The sequence below is a fragment of the Coregonus lavaretus genome, assembly GCF_964263955.1.
Source record: "Coregonus lavaretus genome assembly, chromosome: 13".
NCBI lineage: Eukaryota > Metazoa > Chordata > Actinopteri > Salmoniformes > Salmonidae > Coregonus > Coregonus lavaretus.
Genome location: NC_140000.1, coordinates 21,055,593 through 21,078,667, shown reverse-complemented (window position 1 = coordinate 21,078,667; position 23,075 = coordinate 21,055,593). Strand labels below are relative to the sequence as shown.

Here is a 23,075-nt window from a genome sequence, read left to right as displayed (position 1 = left end):
TGTTCAACTCCTACCACCTCTTAACTGATATTTTTGTCATTGTCAATCTTCTTTGAGAATCATCCCAACACATTACAAGGCGGAAACATAGCCCTGTAAACTCAAGTATATCACACACGTGTTCTTAACATTTGTACTTTTGTGTACATGTGTTGGCAATCAGAACCCTGATAGAAAAGAGTCGCAATGTTTGAAGACAACTTTTTTTAATGCATCACAGGACAGATTAGAAAATGATCAGAGCATGAACATGGGTGATTGTCTCTCATCAAAAGCATGCAAAACATTATGGCATACAACTATGCTACGAAAGTACACATACATAACATCAACGGACAAGAAAATAAAGCTTATTGTTTAACGCTGCTCGTGTTCAAAAGGGCTCATCTTAATGTGTGTAACGTTATGGTTGTCAGTTAATATAAGTGTTTGGTTGTATGGACTGGAGGGAGGTAAGAAGTATTATTAATATCATGTTTAAACACTATTGTACAGTACATCTCTCTGAAATCTACCTGGTGAAATCAATCACTTGTCTCTAAGCTTATTGTCTGATCTAGGGGTGAGTAGGTGTAGCTATATTTGTACCAATACAAAATGGTCCAAGTCAAGGTGGATATATATAGTTTTTTTAAGGACACACCTTTAAAATATATATTCTTAAAATCTTGCAAAATAAATTCCTTAATTTGATGAGACATAAAAACACACAATTTCACATTGGTCCCATTGCATAGTGAAGTACTTCCATTTTGTGCCAACAAATTGTCCATGGGAGATGATTGGCTTGTTACGGAAAAGTTCACAGCTTGTTTTTCTAGCTAATTGTACATTCATACTTTGGTCATTTGTGCCTTTTATAATTAATAGGTAATAAATAGCTTAATAAATATATTTCATAAATTACACAGTCTATATGGCACAGCATGATGAGGCAGTGCAGTTTAAAGGTGGTCAGCAGCAATAAACACATTTCCTGTTGAAATTCGTGTTCAGACAAAAAACACTATGGCTTTCTTTCCTCCTCTCTTAGGTGAAACTACATAATGTAAACATCACCCATCCTACAGGTAAACTTGGTTTAGTTAGCAGAGTATTGAGACAAAAAAGGTAGAAAAGTGCATAGAAGACAGCAATGAGACTAAAACATGAATTAGAGTGGACACTAGTGGGGGAAGACACATTCTTCCTTTAAAAAGCAATTAAAGGTCCTGAGTAGATAGATGTCTATAATACTATTGGCTCAACTTTGATGTTAGTTTGTGTAGTGTGTCCCACCCACTACAAATACCCAACTGTTCTTCATTGGCAGGATAAAGGATGCCATCTGGGTTCTTTGGGGACCAACAATGTAGGACCAACAACGTGAGAGACCCCTCAGACCACATCTACAGTACAAATAGTTTGATCAGCATCAGGAATGCCCAAAGTCCTAAAATATAAACAGAACAGTTGTTAAATAACAAGTTATTTTGTTTATTTCAAAATCTCTCATTGTAGTTAGAACATCAGGCATTTTCCTGTAGCATCAAAACTTGTTTTGATAGTAATTGAGCTCTGATAATATGCAGTTATCTATATTATAATACACTAAGGATTCTAAGCTGCAGGAGGGTGTCCCTCCTACAATTTTGGGCCAATTTGATTCATTTTAAGCTCAAAAGAAGTGCGTCGTCCTCCCACATGATATTGTCCACTTTATAATCCGCTGTGTTTTGTATTTTTGTTTATTATCCCGGTTTTTGTGTTTGGAACTACTTGAGTCCGGTCTCGAGGCCAGTTTGCTTCATCATCATCCCGCAGCAACAGGAAATGTGAATTATAATGAAAGGACATTTTTGTAAGGGTTGATACATTCTTCGTTAGGGCAAATCAAGTCTGGAAATTACAAACTTTAGATTACTTTTTAAAACTTGAATACACAAGTTTGCATTTCCTGCTGTGCAGGTAAATTCTCAGCAACAAAGGAGTGATCAAATTAAGATCCTACATCTGTATTGAGTGTCTCTGTCTTGTCTCGGTGTCAGATACATTTTTACTTGGTCTTGATTCTGTCTCGGACAGTGATGACTCATTATTTCTTGAATTGGACCAGCGGAGTGAAGGACTCAGTTATCAGCTCCCATTCACCAAGCCAAATATTCACACTCCTTTCATGACACATTAATATCTTCTTGCCTATTGAAACCAGGGCTTCCTACTTTACTCATAACATTACTGTCCTTTACTTTCACAGAAATGTATCCTTAAATATTGTCACGCTCGTCAGAATTGATTTGCTGCTAGGGAAGACATTGTTTGAAAGTTGCATGCTCACTATTAGTAAGGGGAAACTGGGGGAAGTTGTAACATATTTTGTCTTTTCATCTATTATAGACCTGTTTGGTTCGTCATCATTTGTAGAGTGACTATTTACCGTCAGCATGAATGTTTTCACCATTCTGAATGTCTAAAGAATACATATCTTCTGAAATATCAACACAGCAATACTGGACATTTTGAACTCTTTTTATGGTGGAGATTTGACAATTGATGGTCTTGAATTGGACTCGCATTTTTCTGGTCTTGGTCTTGACTTGGTCTCGTACCCCTAACCCCCCTCCTGATCTCGGTCTTGACTTGGTCTCGTACCCCTAACCCCCCTCCTGATCTCGGTCTTGACTTGGTCTCGTACCCCTAACCCCCCTCCTGATCTCGGTCTTGACTTGGTCTCGTACCCCTAAACTCCTCCTGGTCTCGGTCTTGACTTGGTCTCGTACACGGAATGGCACGGTTACTATTGCATCATGTCAATGCCATTATGACGTCATTTCGCTGCCAAGGCAAAGCTTAGGCCTATAAAAGCGCGGGTCCAGCTACTCAGTGGGTATAGCAATAAGAGGCCACTAAGAGGATGCCCAAGAGAAGATGACATTGATGAGGAGGATAGTTGTAAGGTGTGTACACTGCGCCAGGCTGCCACCACGGCCGTGTCCAAACAGAGGGAGTCTCACAGCTACAGACTGGACATTTCAGATTACCATGGCAATAATGCGTCACAATAGTAATATTAATGCAACATGCAGCCAGCAATCTGCGGTATCCAAGGTACAGTATCCTATCAACTGCAAGGGTGCTGCTGCGCTTATAGTCTATGGAAGGCCCATGTGTAAAATCTTCAACAGCATCTTAAACTAAGTCTCAAATCCTTTCAAATAAAGAGGTCAAATAAAGCAAGGTACAGTGGTATATTTGATAACCTGCAAAATCGTCAGTGTTTCCTACTTACAAAGCATGTAGAGGTCTGTCATTTTTATCATATGTACACTTCAACTGTGAGAGATGGAATCTAAAACAAAAATCCAGAAAATCACATTGTATGATTTTTAAGTAATTAATTTGCATTTTATTGCATGACATAAGTATTTGATACATCAGAAAAGCAGAACTTAATATTTGGTACAGAAACCTTTGTTTGCAATTACAGAGATCATACGTTTCCTGTAGGTCTTGACCAGGTTTGCACACACTGCAGCAGGGATTTTGGCCCACGCCTCCATACAGACCTTCTCCAGATCCTTCAGGTTTCGGGGCTGTCGCTGGGCAATACGGACTTTCAGCTCCCTCCAAAGATTTTCTATTGGGTTCAGGTCTGGAGACTGGCTAGGTCACTCCAGGACCTTGAGATGCTTCTTACGGAGCCACTCCTTAGTTGCCCTGGCTGTGTGTTTCGGGTCGTTGTCATGCTGGAAGACCCAGCCACGACCCATCTTCAATGCTCTTACTGAGGGAAGGAGGTTGTTGGCCAAGATCTCGCGATACATGGCCCCATCCATCCTCCCCTCAATACGGTGCAGTCGTCCTGTCCCCTTTGCAGAAAAGCATCCCCAAAGAATGATGTTTCCACCTCAGTTCTTCACGGTTGGGATGGTGTTCTTGGGGTTGTACTCATTCTTCTTCTTCCTCCAAACACGGCGAGTGGAGTTTAGACCAAAAAGCTCTATTTGTGTCTCATCAGACCACATTACCTTCTCCCATTCCTCCTCTGGATCATCCAGATGGTCATTGGCAAACTTCAGACGGGCCTGGACATGCGCTGGCTTGAGCAGGGGGACCTTGCGTGCGCTGCAGGATTTTAATCCATGACGCCGTAGTGTGTTACTAATGGTTTTCTTTGAGACTGTGGTCCCAGCTCTCTTCAGGTCATTGACCAGGTCCTGCCGTGTAGTTCAGGCTGATCCCTCACCTTCCTCATGATCATTGATGCCTCATGAGGTGAGATCTTGCATGGAGCCCCAGACCGAGGGTGATTGACCGTCATCTTGAACTTCTTCCATTTTCTAATAATTGCACCAACAGTTGTTGCCTTCTCACCAAGCTGCTTGCCTATTGTCCTGTAGCCCATCCCAGCCTTGTGCAGGTCTACAATTTTATCCCTGATGTCCTTACACAGCTCTCTGGTCTTGGCCATTGTGGAGAGGTTGGAGTCTGTTTGATTTTTATTTATTTTATTTTACTTCACCTTTATTTAACCAGGTAAACCAGTTGAGAACAAGTTCTCATTTACAACTGCGACCTGGCCAAGATAAAGCAAAGCAGTGCGATAAAAACAACACAGAGTTACATATGGGGTAAAACAAAACAAAGTCAAAAATACAACAGAAATACATATATATACAGTGTGTGCAAATGTAGCAAGTTATGGAGGTAAGGCAATAAATAGGCTATAGTGCAAAATAATTACAATTAGTATTAACACTGGAATGATAGATGTGCAAGAGATGATGTGCAAATAGAGATACTGGGGTACAAATGAGCAAAATAAATAACAATATAGGGATGAGGTAGTTGGGCGGGCTAATTTCAGATGGGCTGTGTACAGGTGCAGTGATCGGTAAGGTGCTCTGACAACTGATGCTTAAAGTTAGTGAGGGAGATTAAGTGTCTCCAGCTTCAGAGATTTTTGCAATTTGTTCCAGTCATTGGCAGCAGAGAACTGGAAGGAATGGCGGCCAAAGGAGGTGTTGGCTTTGGGGATGACCAGTGAGATATACCTGCTGGAGCGCAGACTACGGGTGGGTGTTGCTATGGTGACCAATGAGCTAAGATAAGGCGGGGATTTGCCTAGCAGTGATTTATAGATGGCCTGGAGCCAGTGGGTTTGGCGACGAATATGTAGTGAGGACCAGCCAACAAGAGCGTACAGGTCACAGTGGTGGGTAGTATATGGGGCTTTGGAGACAAAACGGATGGCACTGTGATAGACTACATCCAATTTGCTGAGTAGAGTGTTGGAGGCTATTTTGTAAATGACATCGCCGAAGTCAAGGATCGGTAGGATAGTCAGTTTTACGAGGGCATGTTTGGCAGCATGAGTGAAGGAGGCTTTGTTGCGAAATAGGAAACCGATTCTAGATTTAACTTTGGATTGGAGATTCTTAATGTGAGTCTGGAAGGAGAGTTTACAGTCTAACCAGACACCTAGATATTTGTAGTTGTCCACATACTCTAGGTCAGACCCGTCGAGAGTAGTGATTCTAGTCGGGTGGGCAGGTGCAAGCAGCGTTCGGTTGAAGAGCATGCATTTAGTTTTACTAGTGTTTAAGAGCAGTTGGAGGCTACTGAAGGAGTGTTGTATGGCATTGAAGCTTGTTTGGAGGTTTGTTAACACAGTGTCCAATGAAGGGCCAGATGTATACAAAATGGTGTCGTCTGCGTAGAGGTGGATCTGAGAGTCACCAGCAGCAAGAGCGACGTCATTGATATACACAGAGAAAAGAGTCGGCCCAAGAATTGAACCCTGTGGCACCCCCATAGAGACTGCCATAGGTCCAGACAACAGGCCCTCCGATTTGACACATTGAACTCTATCTGAGAAGTAGTTGGTGAACCAGGCGAGGCAGTCATTTGAGAAACCAAGGCTATTTAGTCTGCCAATAAGAATGCGGTGGTTGACAGAGTCGAAAGCCTTGGCCAGGTCAATGAAAACGGCTGCACAGTACTGTCTATTATCGATCGCGGTTATAATATCGTTTAGGACCTTGAGCGTGGCTGAAGTGCACCCATGACCAGCTCGGAAACCGGATTGCATAGCGGAGAAGGTACGGTGGGATTCGAAATGGTCGGTGATCTGTTTGTTGACTTGGCTTTCAAAAACTTTTGAAAGGCAGGGCAGGATGGATATGGGTCTGTAACAGTTTGGATCTAGAGTGTCACCCCCTTTGAAGAGGGGGATGACCGCGGCAGCTTTCCAATCTCTGGGGATCTCAGACGTTACGAAAGAGAGATTGAACAGGCTAGTAATAGGGGTTGCGACAATTTCGGCGGCTAGTTTTAGAAAGAAAGGGTCCAGATTGTCTAGCCCAGATGATTTGTAGGGGTCCAGATTTTGCAGCTCTTTCAGAACATCAGCTGTCTGGATTTGTGTGAAGGAGAAGCGGGGGGGGGCATGGGCAAGTTGCAGCGGAGGGTGCAGAGCTGGTGGCCGGGGTAGTGGTAGCCAGGTGGAAAGCATGGCCAGCCGCAGCAAAATGCTTGTTGAAATTCTCGATTATTGTAGATTTATCGGTGGTGATAGTGTTTCCTAGCCTCAGTGCAGTGGGCAGCTGGGAGGAAGTGCTCTTATTTTCCATGGACTTTACAGTGTCCCAAAACTTTTTGGAGTTAGTGCTACAGGATGCAAATTTCTGTTTGAAAAAGTTAGCCTTTGCTTTCCTAACTGCTTGTGTATATTGGTTCCTAACTTCCCTGAAAAGTTGCATATCGCGGGGGCTATTTGATGCTAATGCAGTACGCCACAGGATGTTTTTGTGCTGGTCAAGGGCAGTCAAGTCTGAGGAGAACCAGGGGCTATATCTGTTCTTAGTTCTGTATTTTTTGAATGGGGCATGTTTATTTAAGATTGAGAGGAAATTACTTTTAAAGAACAACCAGGCATCCTCTACTGACGGAATGAGATCTATATCCATCCAGGATACCTGGGCCAGGTCAATTAGGAAGGCCTGCTCGCTGAAGTGTTTTTGGGAGCGTTTGACAGTGATGAGGGGTGGTCGTTTGACCGCGGACCCGTTACGGACGCAGGCAATAAGGCAGTGATCGCTGAGATCCTGGTTGAAGACAGCGGAGGTGTATTTAGAGGGTAAGTTAGTCAGGATGATATCTATGAGGGTACCCATGTTTACGGATTTAGGGTTGTACCTGGTAGGTTCGTTGATAATTTGTGTGAGATTGAGGGCATCTAGTTTAGATTGTAGGATGGCCGGGGTGTTAAGCATATCCCAATTTAGGTCACCAAGCAGTACAAACTCTGAGGATAGATGGGGGGCAATCAATTCACATATGGAGTCCAGGGCACAGCTGGGGGCTGAGGGGGGTCTGTAGCAAGCGGCAACAGTGAGAGATGTATTTCTGGAAAGGTGGATTTTTAGAAGTAGAAGCTCAAACTGTTTGGGCACAGACCTGGATAGTATGATAGAGCTTTGCAGGCAATCTCTACAGTAGATTGCAACTCCACCCCCTTTGGCAGTTCTATCTAGACGGAAAATGTTATAGTTGGGGATGGAAATTTCAGAATTTTTGGTGGCCTTCCTAAGCCAGGATTCAGACACTGCTAGAACATCAGGGTTGGCGGAGTGTGCTAACGCAGTGAATAACTCAAACTTAGGAAGGAGGCTTCTGATATTTACGTGCAGAAAACCAAGACTTTTACGGTTACAGAAGTCAACAAATGATAGCTCCTGGGGAGTAGGAGTGATACTGGGGGCTGCAGGGCCTGGGTTAGCCTCTACATCACCAGAGGAACAGAGGAGGACTAGAATAAGGATACGACTAAAGGCTTTAAGAACTGGTCTTCTAGTGCGTTGGGTACATAGAATAAAGGGGGCAGTTCTCCGGGCGTTGTAGAAAAGATTCAGGGCATTATGTACAGAAAAGGATATGGAAGGATATGAGTACAGTTCAGGTAACCCTAAGCGTTGGGTAACAATGAAAGAGATAGCGTCACTGGAGGCACCGATTGAGCCGGTCTCGGCGTGTATGGGGGGTGGAACAAAGGAACTATTTGAGGCAGTTTGAGAGGGATTAGGGGTTCTACAGTGAAATTGTATAATAAGAACTAACCCAAACAGCAATAGGCAAGGCATAATTGACATGGGAGAGAGGCATAAAGCAGTCACAGGTGTTATTAGAGAGAGCTAAGACAACAACTGGAAATAGCGATAACGTTTGGGCTAAGGCTAAACAGAATAAACAGGACAGGGTACCGTGTAAAGGAACAGTCCAGCAGGCATCAGCTGTGCAGCTGAGTGATCATAAGGTCCAGTAAACAGCAATATGTGAGTCCGAGAGCAGTTCAAATTGGTGCTTCAGCACAGCTAGCAGGGAGCACAGTTGTAGTTTGCGTGTGCTAGCGGGCCGGGGCTGGCAGATGGATCTTCGTGGTCGTCGCAACGGGAAGCCTGTTGAAACCACATCAGACTATTTTGTCGGCAAACCAGTCGTGTTGGATCGGCGGGGCTCAGTGTCAACACTAGGAGGTCCCGTCCGGTTGACAGAGAGGTAGATAGCCGGGAGATGGGCCTGAGGCTAGCTCAAGGCTAACTGGTGCTTGCTATAGGGCAATGGTAATTAGCCAACAACAGGTTGCAGCTAGCTAGCTGGTTGCGATGATCCGGCGCTAGGGTCCAGTGATTCCGGCAGAAAGTCCAATAAGCTCTGGGTCGATAGCACGCTGTGCAGACTGGCCGACGAATTGTCCAGGCTAGAGCTAGAGCTGGCTGGTGGATAGTGTAGGCCACGGACAGTGGTGAAGATGCTAACGGTGACTAATAGCAAGTAGCCATTCAGTTGCAGCTACACTAGCTACACTAGTTTCAGCTTAAGGTTCTTGATTAAAGTTATAAAGAAATAATAGAATCCTTTCCACGTTGGGTGAGGCGGGTTGCAGGAAAGTATATTTAGTTAAAGAATGAAAAGTAAAAATTGAGAAATATATACAAAAAAACAAGAAACGGGATATTTACACAAGGACAATGAATAAAAGCGAACGCACTGCTACGCCATCTTGAGTGTGTGGACAGGTGTCTTTTATACAGGCAACGAGTTCAAACAGGTGCAGTTAATACAGGTAATGAGTGGAGAACAGGAGGGCTTCTTAAAGAAAAACTAACAGGTCTGTGAGAGCCAGAATTCTTACTGGTTGGTAGGTGATCAAATACTTATGTCATGCAATAAAATGCAAATTAATTGCTTAAAAATCATACAATGTGATTTTCTGGATTTTTGTTTTAGATTCCGTCTCTCAGAGTTGAAGTGTACCTATGATAAAAATTACAGACCTCTACATGCTTTGTAAGTAGGAAAACCTGCAAAATCGGCAGTGTATCAAATACTTTATCTCCCCACTGTACATAATTCTGCATCACAAAATTCATTTTCTATTGTAGGCTACTGTTTTTTTTAACACATATGGATAACATGGTTTCAGCCTAACAAAACATGTGCCAGCAACACAAGCAGCACCGGGCATATCGCACATCTCGCTGACTTTTGTAATGGTCCAGAAAGCAAGTGCCTACAAAAACAATAGTCTACCACAAGTTTATTTAAATGCTCCGGAGTTGAGAAGGTTGATAGCCTATACAGTCTATTTTCTTTGCAGGAGGGGGGATTTGCATTAAATCAAAATATTAATTTGCAATGATTTACCGCCCGTAAGGGCACGGTGCCGCTAGCAATGTATATTTTGATAACAGTGCCACTTATTTGTGCAATCAAAATGTAATCCATTATATAAAAAAAAACATACTTTACCATAATGTGCGAATTGATTGTTTGCTGAGTTAGTGGTTGTCATAGAGACAGTTTGTCTGCTTATCACTAATGGAGTAAAAAGAGTGACATGAGCAATATGATGACAACAATGATTTATATGAATATCAAATGGTATGTTGTGTTATACACCAATAACGTCAGGGGCAACCATACCTGAGAAGTACAGCATGGTCTCTTCATATACCCCATCCTGTGAAAGAGAAAGAAAGGGGTAAATATTTAGAAATGTTTACTAGGCTGGCACTTGGCAGGCAGTAACAGAGGAGAGGAAGGTGAATTGTATGAGTTGACCTACCTTGGTGATGCAACCAGTAGTTAATGTGACATCGGGACATTCACTGAGGATGACTTTGCCGGGGAACACATCCTTGCATGGAAAACTGCATTCGCCTTTGCCATTTTTGTAGTATGCAATTGGCTGTAGCGAGAAAAATAATATTTCACGTCATGTCTCAATTGAAATGGCCCTTGCCCTTCTGCATACTGTTGATGATACTATCAATGGTGATATGTAAAAAATAGTGGTAATAAAAATGCCTGACTCCACATTGTATCAACTTGTCATGACCACATATACAGTACCAGTCAAAAGTTTGGACACACCTATTCATTCAAGGGTTTTTCTTTACATTGTAGAAAAATAGTGAACACATGTGGAATCATGTAGTAACAAAAAGTGTTGAAGAAATCAAAATATATATATTTTTTGAGATTCTTCAAAGTAGCCACCCTTTGCCTTGATGACAGCTTTGCACACTCTGCATTCTCTCAACCAGCTTCACCTGGAATGCTTTTCCAACAGTCTTGAAGGAGTTCCCACATATGCTGAGCACTTGTTAAATGATAAATGATAATATGCCATTTAGCAGACGCTTTTATCTAAAGCGACTTACAGTCATGCGTGCATACATTTTTACGTATGGGTGGTCCCGGGGATCGAACCCACTACCCTGGCGTTACAAGCGCCATGCTCTACCAATTGAGCTACAGAGGCTGCTTTTCTTTCGTTCTGCGGTCCAACTCATCCCAAACCATCTCAATTGGGTTGAGGTCTGGTGATTGTGGAGGCCAGGTCATCTGATGCAGCACTCCATCACTCTCCTTCTTGGTCAAATAGCCCTTACACAGCCTGGAGGTGCGTTGGGTCATTGTCCTGTTGAAAAACAAATGATGATAGTCCCACTAAGCGCAAACCAGATGGGATGGCGTATCGCTGCAGAATGCTGTGGTAGCCATGCTGGTTAAGTGTGCCTTGAATTCTAAATAAATCACAGACAGTGTCACCAGCAAAGCGCCCCCACACCATCACACCTCCTCCTCCATGCTTCACGGTGGGAACCACACATGCAGAGATCATCCGTTCACCTACTCTGCGTCTCACAAAGACACGGCGGTTGGAACCAAAAATCTCAAATTTGGACTCATCAGACCAAAGAACAGATTTCCATGGGTCTAATGTCCATTGCTTGTGTTTCTTGGCCCAAACAAGTTTCTTCTTCTTATTGGTGTCCTTTAGTAGTGGTTTCTTTGCTGCAATCCGACCATGAAGGCCTGATTCACACAGTCTCCTCTGAACAGTTGATATTGAGATGTGTCTGTTACTTGAACTCTGTGAAGCATTTATTTGGGCTGGAATCTGAGGTGCAGTTAAATCTAATTAACGTATCCTCTGCAGCAGAGGTAACTCTGGGTCTTCCTTTCCTGTGGCGGTCTTCATGAGAGCCAGTTTCATCATAGCGCTTGATGGTTTTTGTGACTGCACTTGAAGAAACTTTCAAAGTTCTTGACATTTTCCAGATTGACTGACCTTCATGTCTGAAAGTAATGATGGACTGTCGTTTCTCTTTGCTTATTTGAGCTGTTCTTGCCATAATATGGACTTGGTATTTTACCAAATAGGGCTATCTTCTGTATATCCCCCACCCACCTTGTCACAACACAACTGATTGCCTCAAACGCATTAAGAAGGAAAGAAATTCCACAAATTAACTTTTAAGAAGGCACACCTGTTAATTGAAATGCATTCTAGGTGACTACCTCATGAAGCTGGTTGAGATAATGCCAAGAGTGTGCAAAGCTGTCATCAAGGCAAAGGGTGGCTACTTTGAATGGTGTTGATTTAACACAATTCAAGTCTTGAATTGGACTCGCATTTTTTCTGCCTTTAGAATATATGAAAGGCCCGTGCTTAAAATGACCCGCTGCCCTGTTTCCCCCAACTCTTAAACTAAGCCTAAAATCCTTTCAAATAATGCGGTCAAATAAAGCAAGGTACATAATAATTATGCATCACAAAAACATATTTATATTGAAGGCTACTTTTGTGTTTTTTACAGATATGGATAATATGGTTTAGGCCTATCAAAACATGCACCAGTGACACAAGCAGCAGCGAGCAGGCATATTGTACATCTCGCTGACTTTAGTAACGGTCCAAAAAGCAAGTCCCAACGAAAACAGTGGCCTACAAAAAGTGTTTTAAATGCTGCAGAGTTGAGAAGGTTGGTAGCCTAGGCTATTTGCTTTGCATGAGGGTGGAATTTCATTGAATCTAAATATTAATTTCCAATGATTTCCTGCCCATAAGGTTGGGGTGACGCTAGTAATGTACTATATTTTGATAACAGTGCCACTTGTTTGTGCATAATGTAATCCATTATATAAAAAGCATTTTCATAGTAGGCAATGGGCTGCAGTAAGAAAATAATATTTCACATGTCATGTCTCAATTGACATGGCTCCTGCCCCTCTGCATACTGTTGATGATACCATCAATGGTGATATGTAAAAAATCACATTGTATCTACTTGTCATGACCACATATATAATAGATTACCTTTTTGCCAGTGATCCAGCTCTGATCACACTGGGGATTCACTGCTCCAAATGGTGCTTCGAGTGTGTTTGTACCTTCTTCACATGTGTAGTCAATTTGCTTCTCCATGACAGGGGCAGCGGACACGGAGACTGAAAAGTGAATAAAGAAAAGGACATGAGTGGGATTGGGAATCCACCTAACACCAAGAAAGGATGATGTCAACCTAAATCCACTGTATTATGCAGCATACTAGGCAGAGTGTCATCTTAACGGAGGTGGTCACTATGGTGTATTTGTATTTATTCCGGATCCCCATTAGCGGCTGCCAAGGCAACAGCTACTCTTCATGGGGTCCAATCACAATTACATACAATAAAACAATACATAACACATTAATACACACTACTCTACCATAACATATCTACAATACAAAAATCAATAATACAGCAAAATGTATGTGTGTAGAGTGCGTGTGTTAGCATGTGTTTACGAATGCTGTGTGTGTGTGCCTGTGTGTGTGTCTCTTCACAGTCCACGCTGTTCCATAAAGTGTAGTTTTATTTGTTTAAAAAAAAATCAGATTCTACTGCTTGACTGAGTTACATGATGCGGAATAGAGTTCCATGTACAGTTGAAGTCGGAAGTTTACATACACCTTAGCCAAATACATTTAAACTCAGTTTTTCACAATTCCTGACATTTAATCCTAGTATAAATTCCCTGTCTTAGGTCAGTTAGGATCACCACTTTATTTTAAGAATGTGAAATGTCAGAATAATAGTAGAGAGAATGATTTATTTCAGCTTTTATTTCTTTCATCACATTCCCAGTGGGTCAGAAGTTTACATACACTCAATTAGTATTTGGTAGCATTGCCTTTAAATTGTTTAACTTGGGTCAAATGTTTCAGGTAGCCTTCCACAAGCTTCCCACAATAAGTTGGGGGAATTTTGGCCCATTCCTCCTGACAGAGCTGGTGTAACCGAGTCAGGTTTGTAGGCCTCCTTGCTCGCACACGCTTTTTCAGTTCTACCCACACATTTTCTATAAAATTGAGGTCAGGGCTTTGTGAGGGCCACTCCAATACCTTGACTTTGTTGTCCTTAAGCCATTTTGCCACAACTTTGGAAGTATGCTTGGGGTCATTGTCCATTTGGAAGACCCATTTGCGACCAAGCTTTAACTTCCTGACTGATGTCTTGAGATGTTGCTTCAATATATCCACATAATTTTCCTTCCTCATGATGCCATCTATTTTGTGAAGTGCACCAGTCCCTCCTGCAGCAAAGCACCCCTACAGCATGTTGCTGCCACCTCAGTGCTTCACGGTTGGGATGGTGTTCTTCGGCTTGCAAGCAACCCCCTTTTTCCTCCAAACATAACAATGGTCATTATGGCCAAACAGTTCTATTTTTGTTTCATCAGACCAGAGGACATTTCTCCAAAAAGTAAGATCTTTGTCCCCATGTGCAGTTGCAAACCGTATTCTGGCTTTTTTATGGCGGTTTTGGAGCAGTGGCTTCTTCCTTGCTGAGCGGCCTTTCAGGTTATGTCGATATAGGACTATGTGGAGTTGTTGAAAAACGAGTTTTAATGATTCCAACCTAAGCGTATGTAAACTTCCGACTTCAACTGTAGTCATGGCTCTATGTAGTACTGTGTGTTTCCCGTAGTCTGTTCTGGAATTGGGGACTGTGAAGAGACCTCTAGTGTGGCATGTCTCGTGGGGTATGTATGGGTGTCTGAGCTGTGTGCTAGTTGCTTCAACAGACAGCTCGGTGATTTCAACATGTCAATACCGCTCACAAAAACAAGCATTGATGCAGTCAATCTCGCCTCCACCCTGAGCCAGGAGAGATTGACATGCATATTATCAATGCTGGCTCTCCGTGTACATCTAAGGGCCAGGGGTGCTAGTCTGTTCTGGGCCAAATGTCAAGAAAGCGGAGCACTTGTGTTAGCTCCCCCAAGTTATAAATTCAGAGGGCTAAGAGAGTCTTGTGAAAACAACCTAGGTTCAAATCCAGTTGGTTACTTCAGCACATAGGCCTATCCTTATTGAAATGACAGGTGGTCCTTGTAAACAACAGGGTGTGATTACTTTTCTGAAAGAATGCATCACATGGAGAGGAAGTGGCTAATAGCTGACATATAGTTGATGCATAGTGCTTGTTTTACTTAAACTGATATCAGTGCCTATATAGCAATTTATTCAAAATTGGGACACTCCATGATGACACTGGACAAAAACTGGTTTAATTGAAGTTGATTTCACATCATAAAAAAAATATATGACCTTGAATCAACGTGGAAAACTGATTGGATTTGAAAAAAAGTCACCCAACTTTTCACCTAATTTCAATGACATGGTGACATTTTTTGTTGATTTCAAGTTAGCTGACAACTCAACCAAATGTAAATCAAAACTAGACATTGAACAATGTGGGCACATTGCAATGCTTGACAAGACACTTGACATGATTGTTGACATTTTTATTATTGAAAAATGTTAAATACAGAATAAGAAGAGAGTATTCTACATTATAAACGCGAACAGCACATTTAAGACTGGGACAGCAATGATTCAAAGTTGGCCTTATTGGGAGTGACATTAGAATTCTATGGGAGTGACCTTACTGAGTAAAGTAGCTGTCATTTAATTTTAGGGAATCACAAACTGAAGGTTTGTCTGCACTGATGGTTTGTTTAGATTGCAGGTTAGGAGAGCTAACGTGGCAGGTTAAGATAATTAATGTAGCAGGTTAGGAGAATGAGGTTAAGGTTAGGAAAATAGTTGGGGTTAGGCATAGCTAAAATGCTACAGTTGTCAACAACTGGTACTGGTAGCAACAAGTGACAAACCATCAGTAAATAAAAACGTGGTCCTCTGTAGCTAAATTGGTAGAGCATGGCGCTTGTAACGCCAGGGTAGTGGGTTCGATCCCCGGGACCACCCATACGTAAAAATGTATGCACACATGACTAAGTCGCTTTGGATAAAAGCGTCTGCTAAATGGCATATTATTATTATTATTTAATGGTTCTTTATAAGAGCTTCCAAAAATGCTTCTACATAGCACCAAAAAGGAATCCGCTATCATAACAAGCCAAATAATCCTTATTTTGCACTAATATATATATATATATATATATATATATATAAAACCATTTGTTTTTAGTGTGCACTCAACTGCACGTTTCGAAGACTCGTGGAATTCACCGGGATTCCCTCATCTCGTTTACCAGAAATGTGTGCCTTTGGGCAATCAGCGTGGTGATTCATAGGCGATGGCCGATGGAACATGAATTTCACTTTCAGTAAACAAAAGGCCTATGTATTTTTAGGCTTTTATATTTTTCCTTTTCGAATTTTAACGCCTTCTCATCTACCGAAAGAAACCCAAGTAACGCCAGACAGACACATCGCAAGTGTGAGCGTTCGTAAACCCCACCTGACGCCTTGCCCCCGCACATTGACTCTGCACCGGTACCCCCCTGTATATAAAGCCTCCCTACTGTTATTTTATTTTACTTCTGCTCTTTTTTTCTCAACACTTTTTTTGTTGTTGTTTTATTTTTACTTTTTTGTTAAAAATAAATGCACTGTTGGTTAAGGGCTGTAAGTAAGCATTTCACTGTAATGTCTGCTGTTGTATTCGGCGCATGTGACAACGGTAAGTTCCCTTTAGCTTAATTTTAACGCTATGTATAAAACATATGGGGAAAAACAACTTACCCAACCACATCAGGAGAATGACCCGTTTCTCCATGATTTCTCAACAATAGTCAATAATTCCAGTGCAGAGTGCACGTGCTCCTGAGAAGGTGAATGCACCAATTTGTAAGTCGCTCTGGAGAAGAGCGTCTGCTAAATGACGAAAATGTAAATGTAAATGTAATAAACGTCCGTCTTCTTCAGTGGGGTTTATCGTCGGTTGGCATCCAACGTTATAGTGCATTACCGCCACCTACCGTACTGGAGTGTGGGCCAGAGACAGGGATAAACTAAATCCTACCTGCCAACACCGTTTCTGTTAAAAAAGATAACAAAATATTTTAGACTATATCTAATAACGCTCTACTAAATATACTATTTAAACTAATTTCCTGTATCCCCTTCTCCCTCATACTAAATCATCCTCTCTCTTTCCCTCTGATACTGCCCACACTGTAGCAATACATGCTCCACAGTCTCCATTTCCTGACAATGATCACACTTTCCTGTTGGATGCTTTCCTATCACATTTAATGTCTTATTCAACTGACTGTGTCCCACCCTTAATCTTGTAAAAATAGCCTCCTCTCTTCTGTCCCTTCCTGCCGTCCTCCCCTCCCCAACTTTCCTCTGTACTTGAAATAAATGCCTTCCCTTATTATTTATATTCCACTGCTCTTGCCATCTCTTCACCATCACTGTATATATCAGCCTCTGCCTTGCTCATTGACACTTCAACATCAACATCCCTACTACTAAGTGCTTGTTTATCCCCACTACTAGTGCTTGTTTAGCCTGTTCATCTACTGCCTCGTTCCCCTCCACCCCCACATGGGCTGGGACCCAAGTAAATCTTATCTGTATACCCATCTGTTTAATCCTGCCATGGGTTTGTAGCACCTCATAAAGCAGGTATTGTCTGCTACGTGAGCTAAAGGACTGGAGACTCATTAACACTGCACATGAATCAGAGCCATTAACTACTCTGTCTGTCTTAACTTCCTCCACCCACTGCAAGGCCAACAATATGGCCATCAGCTCCGCCGTATATATGTTACGCCCCTGAAAAAGGGGAGAAATAATCACGAGAGTGACGCAGTTGTTTCCTCACTGAAACTTTAGTATAATGAGTTTTACAAAAATAACACATTTTACAGAACAACAGATCTACAGGAACCAGAGTTTTGTAGGGTACAAAGCTTATTCAAGTCACAACAGCATAAACTGTAATTCACTAAAACATATACAAATGTTTCAATATAACTGTCAAACACAAAGTAGCTTTAGCTCAGTAACCCATAACTACATATCAACAAAGTATTCGAAACACATTATACAAATAACCCCAAATATATTATTAACAGCGCACATGTTCATTCACAATTAGCATAAAATGGCAGCTACTCTCAGTACGAAGCTATTTCGCTGCAACCAAGCAGGTTTCACTCACACCTAATAACTCTCTTCAACTTAACTCTAACTTACTCAAGATGTTACTAACACATACCTTAAACTCTCTTGACATGTTAGCAAGTTATTACATTCAAATTAACTCGTTTTATATCAATAACGTACCTGAAAAAGGGGAGAAATAATCACGAGAGTGACGCAGTTGTTTCCTCACATTATGAATATGTCCTTTAACCTGTCACATATACAGCCAGATGATCTGTAACACGTTTCCTGACTTCTGTGGGGATCTATTCTCTTACAACTAGATGTGATGCCTAGCTTAGAAAGAATACATTAATGATTAAACATAATAGGTTTGTGCTGTACTGATATAGATCGTTTAACATAACAAGCTGTGATTAATGTGAGGAACCGTTAGGGGGTAGGCTGAGATAGGCTTGTTTACATTTACATTTACATTTACGTCATTTAGCAGACGCTCTTATCCAGGCTTGTGACTCACACACACACACACTGCTACAATGAAGAAGAACAAACTATGTCTGAGGTTGCTGACTCGAGACAAGTTGTAAAGATAACAACTAATGCCCGGCAACAGTGAAGCGCCAAGGGTCTAGGACCAGCCTGAGCGCCAACGATAGGTTGGGTAAATTTAAACCACACCCAGCCTCTATTCTGACAGGCCCAGCAGGGAGCGGGAACTATCTCTGTCAGAGTATTTAAAGAAGAACTTATAACAATAGCTCAGTTCTCTGTCTGCCCTGTGTGGTGTTTCAGTGGGCCCGTATATACGAACATCATATTTACCATTCAAGTGTTTGCATTAATTAAAATACTAGTCTATCTTAGAAGACGTGTATTGACCTTTTTTTGTTCCTATACCAGATTCGAATTGACGCAACTTGACACTTCCACCCCACATTCCTGCACTACAAATGCTGACCCAGTACGTCCTGTCCTTGGATCTTTTGAACCATCTGTGCAAATGGTCACAAAATCCTGATACACAGTATCCAGACATCTATTTAACAAATCAGATGGATCAACACCCTCCCTATCTTTCTGTAGTCTCTCCAACACTTCTTGATCAACTACTGGAGACGGGAGTAACCATAGTGGATTTACAGGAATAACTACCGTTGGACTAAACTCCCTTCCATACAGTCCCATCTCCTTCGCCTGGGTATTACCCACCCACCCAAAGCTTGTGTTTGGTCTTCGCTCATGTTCCCAGCATGCCTGTAAAATCCCCTTTGCAGGATGAGACACCCCATGTCCTTGTAGGTTGACCCAGTAATTCATTGCCAGCTGCTGTCTCCTAATCTGCAACGGCATATCCCCCATGAGATCACACCCAGAGATCACATCCGATCTTAATTTCTTACTGAAGCGGAAGTGCCCGTTTACACCCACTGTGACGAAGCACATGCCATGTTTTTAGTCATTTGCAGACGGGTCTCTACGGGAATCCCCATAGTTTCACTTCCATTTTAGCCTATTATATAAACTGATTAACTTCTGTTCTGGATCATCATCTTCATTGCTGTAGTTCTACAAATATGTTTTTTCAACTCGTCTGCATTCTAGGTATGTTGTCATTTCTATTTAACAATGACTTTGATATCAGTCTAACTAGGCAGGCTCACCTGAAATGATGACTTACCTTGTGTTTGTCTATAGCTGCCTCCTTGCAAGGTGTGCTCACACAGGATAGGCCTACACAAGAGGTGAAGTCAGTTTGTGGAGAGGACTCAATTCTGAAATGTAAAGCAATATGTAAGCCTGGGGTCCAGTACCGGGCAGTGAGGTGGTAGAAGGTAAGCTTTCTATTATTGTGATAGCACAAACTGTGTGTTTTGAAGCATGCAATACAGGCATAACATATACAGCACTGGTCCCAGACCAGCAACCTGGTCTCAGAGCATTTTGTATTATTCTGTACGTAAATCCGAGACACTTCATTTAGTGTGATATGTTACGTTTGGTATTGTTATATAAGACAGATGGTTAATTAAGGCAAAAACTAAAGGAGGGTGATTGGTCAGGGTGGATAGGCGGGCGTATAACGCAAATATTTAGCAAACCAAAGGTTGTGAGTATGAATCTCATCAGGGACAACATTAGCATTTTAGCTAATTAGCAACCTTTTAACTACTTAGCATGTTAGCTAACCCTTCCCCTAACCTTAACCCTTTTAGCTAACTCCTAGCCTAGCTAACATTAGCTAGAATTCGGAACATATCATACGTTTTGCAAATTTGTAATATGTTGAACGTTTAGCAAATTCGTAACATATAATAGGAATTGTAATTTGTAACATATCATACGAAATAGGTGATGGACATCCACAAATTAATACATACCATACGAAATGTAACATATTATACTTACTACAGCATCCTCGGATATACGTACAGAATCATACGAAATGCTCTGAGACCAGGTTAAGACCAGCTGTTAGAGGCATAGAGTAACCTCACACCCTCTTCTCCCAGCTAGATGAGGAGCCCTCTAATAAGGTGTCTGGTCTATTGATGAAGAGGCTATCACCTAACAGCATCACCCAATGGTACGCCGGTCTGGAGCGTGAAATTGAACTTTTGGCTGATGGTTCTTTCGACATCTTCCTGCCCAATGTAATGGCTGTTGATAGTGGGAGGTATAAGTGTCTCCTGGCAGCACCTGTAGGAGAACAGAACCAGGAGGGGCAGATTGTCCTCAGAGTGACAGGTGAGTGTGTTCTACTCTCATTGTGTGCTTTTTTTGGTACATAGACCTACTATATACAGTATGTGAGTGTTTTAAATTGGACCCAGAGAGAGTTCATCTTTTAAAACGTTTCCAGTGAGGCGCAAGGATTTGTGGATTTTTTTTTTGCAGGTTGCCTTGAGTCCACAGACCAATCAGAAGAAAGGGACACCATCCTAGTTCTTTCCATTGTGGGGCTTGTGGCAGCATTGCTGATATTCACCATCAGCTATGTGAGTTACAACACTACCAGCTGTTCCTCTGACTTATTTTTTTGTATTAAAACAGATAAAAGAAACTAACATTTTATGGTGATGGTTTCCATGTATTTCATTTTCTTTGAAATGTTTCAGTTATTTACTCAATAATGTTAATCTTTACCACAGGTCATCCTACGGAATATGTTATTACAAAGGAGTAAAAAGTATCCACAAGAACCGCTTCTAGATGCACCCCTTGAGAAGAAGGATTTAATGTTGATCTACACTCTGGGGCCAAACTGGTCAGGACAGGCTTCCATAAAACATGTCTGTGTGTGAGAGCCTGTTCTGCTAGTTTGGGCTCATTGTATACTTGAATGTGAAGAGGAAACGCAGAGAAAGACTAGGGCACTTTTAAAGCTGAGCAAGGAGCCTAAGAGTCATGTCTACTTTCCAGGAGAAGAGTTCACCTCTAGAGCAGATGGAGGCAGACAACCCTCTGGCCGGTCCTGTAGAACTAAGATGTGTAGGCTTTTCAAAGAAATGAAACAAACAGAAGCCTACACCCTTTCACTCAGACAGCCAAACAGCAATACAGCCAGGCTAAGGCAGCAGTTCTCCAGCAATGACTGCCTGCCTGCAGCATTCAGACACCTGAGATGCTCAAGGAAAAGGGCCTGGTGAAGGGACCCCACGATCTAAGCCCCAAGATCTAACCTCAACAAGGAGCTTCAGGAAGGGGTGCAGGAATGGTCCACGATGAGGGGTCATTCTGGAGGGTCGCTCCATGGCAACGTTGGGGTTAATTCCATTTACATTTCAGTCAACCCAGGAATTGAAGTCGACATTGAGTTTGAACTGGAAAATGAACAATGTGTACAGCATTGTTCTTTTAGAATGTCATGCCTAATTCAATTTGTGTATTGAAATAGAATTGATTAATTTTCCTCCAAGCAAACCGAAAGTGGGCTTTGGTGTAAAGTAATTGGCAGAAAATTAACTTGTATAAATCTCTTATCAGTTCAAAAAAATATATGATCAGCAATTCTGTGGATACATTGAAAATAAAGAAGACATGTAAATAATTGTGTAATGTACAGTATTGTATCTGATGTACATGTGCTATGTGTTCTTAGAGTCCTCACCTTTTTAGTCAACACAGTTGATGTTTCTCTGAGAACTGTTATGCACTTTGATCAAGTTCATTGTTACTCAGAATATTTCATGTTATTTTCCCTACCATTTTACAAATGCTTACAAACTGGATACATAACTATTTTTCTGCATCGTATGCTGTTTGAGGTGCTAAATGGCTGGCAACAAATCTCTACCTATTTCACAAGACACATTCTGTTCTTTTATATTAGTTATATACTGTACCTTTACATTAGTCATTTACGTCACCTGCCAATGTTGTAATGTGCACATTATGAGCAGGATGATCACAATTATACAAATAATAAATTGCAGAGTAGATAGTGGACAGTATAAAAATACGTTTTAACATTTGTATCCTTGTTAATTTTGACACTGGTCCCACAGGTTAAGTGAGTACCTTCCTCATGGGCACAATAGCATTAGGATTTCAGACCAGTAACTCTCCAATTGCCAGTTCATTTCATCACTTCCAAGGTGAACTGATGAACCTTGAGCGCTTTCTGTTAATGCTCGGCATCTCTAACATCTACTGTAGCTAACTGTTTTTTCCACTAATATGAAAGAGAGAAATGGCAATGTGCAGTGTAACAATTACTGTACTGAAATGTTTTCACAGTACCTTTCTCATTTTACACTCATACATCTGTCATATTCACATGAACTGAGCAGTAAATAGATTTGAAATACTTGTCACTACGTTAATACTTCAACACTAGCTATATGTCCCAGCATTGTGATGCAGTGCAGTTTCAAATGTTAGCAGCGAGAACACATTCTCACCAAAAAATCTCTGGCTTTTCTCCTTCCTTTCTTAGGTGAAAAGACTTAATGTCACCAGCACCACTGGTGAGCAACTTTAGGGGGTTATTCAAGTATTGGAAGAAAAAGAGAAGCCAGGAAACTGCATAACATTGAGTGCTTCACATAACTACATCATTTTCATCAGTCTGCAATGAAACTAAAAACCTACATGGTCTAAAAGCTGATTTTCTTTCCCTTTTGAGAGGTAGAGCAGCAGTCCCAATCCTACTGGCTCCATTTTAAGATAATGGCTCATTCAGTGTTCTTCATTGGCAGGATAGATGTCCCAACAGGATGTCATCTAGGTCATTCGGGGGGACTACAACGCCATGGATGAAGCCTCCTCACCTTCACTTGGACAGGATCTGCAGTAACGGCGGTGACAGGACCAAGAAGGTGACAGGACCAAGAA

General features: G+C 41.7%; 1 protein-coding gene and 1 pseudogene across 2 annotated transcripts; one reads left to right on the top strand and one right to left on the bottom strand.

Moving 5' to 3' along the window:
• Positions 1–195: 195 nt before the first annotated feature.
• LOC311139847 (uncharacterized protein) lies at positions 196–17,962 on the bottom strand. Its single transcript, XM_084174824.1, has 7 exons — positions 17,919–17,962; positions 16,365–16,659; positions 12,647–12,777; positions 10,106–10,228; positions 9,964–10,000; positions 9,790–9,855; positions 196–1,432 (listed from the first exon to the last, which is right to left on the bottom strand). Exons 2-7 carry the CDS (start codon positions 16,396–16,398, stop codon positions 1,389–1,391), a joined length of 435 nt encoding a protein of 144 aa, XP_084030950.1. The 5' UTR covers positions 16,399–16,659; positions 17,919–17,962; the 3' UTR covers positions 196–1,388.
• A 1,353-nt stretch (positions 17,963–19,315) lies between these two features.
• Positions 19,316–21,286, top strand: LOC311139696 (CD83 antigen-like; annotated as a pseudogene). Its single transcript has 5 exons — positions 19,316–19,343; positions 19,437–19,573; positions 20,252–20,486; positions 20,637–20,737; positions 20,891–21,286. The product of its transcript is annotated as a CD83 antigen-like (transcript).
• Positions 21,287–23,075: the final 1,789 nt, after the last annotated feature.

Bases quoted from the DNA above. Each gene is read 5' to 3' on its own strand.
- LOC311139847 (XM_084174824.1), bottom strand. From the start codon at position 16,398: ATGGAGAAACGGGTCATTCTCCTGATGTGGTTGG. The intron at 9,856-9,963 runs GTATGGTTGCCC...TTACTCCATTAG, and splicing joins GACCATGCTGTACTTCTCAG to TGATAAGCAGACAAACTGTC. The intron at 1,433-9,789 runs GTAAAGTATGTT...TTTATATTTTAG, and splicing joins CAATCAATTCGCACATTATG to GACTTTGGGCATTCCTGATG.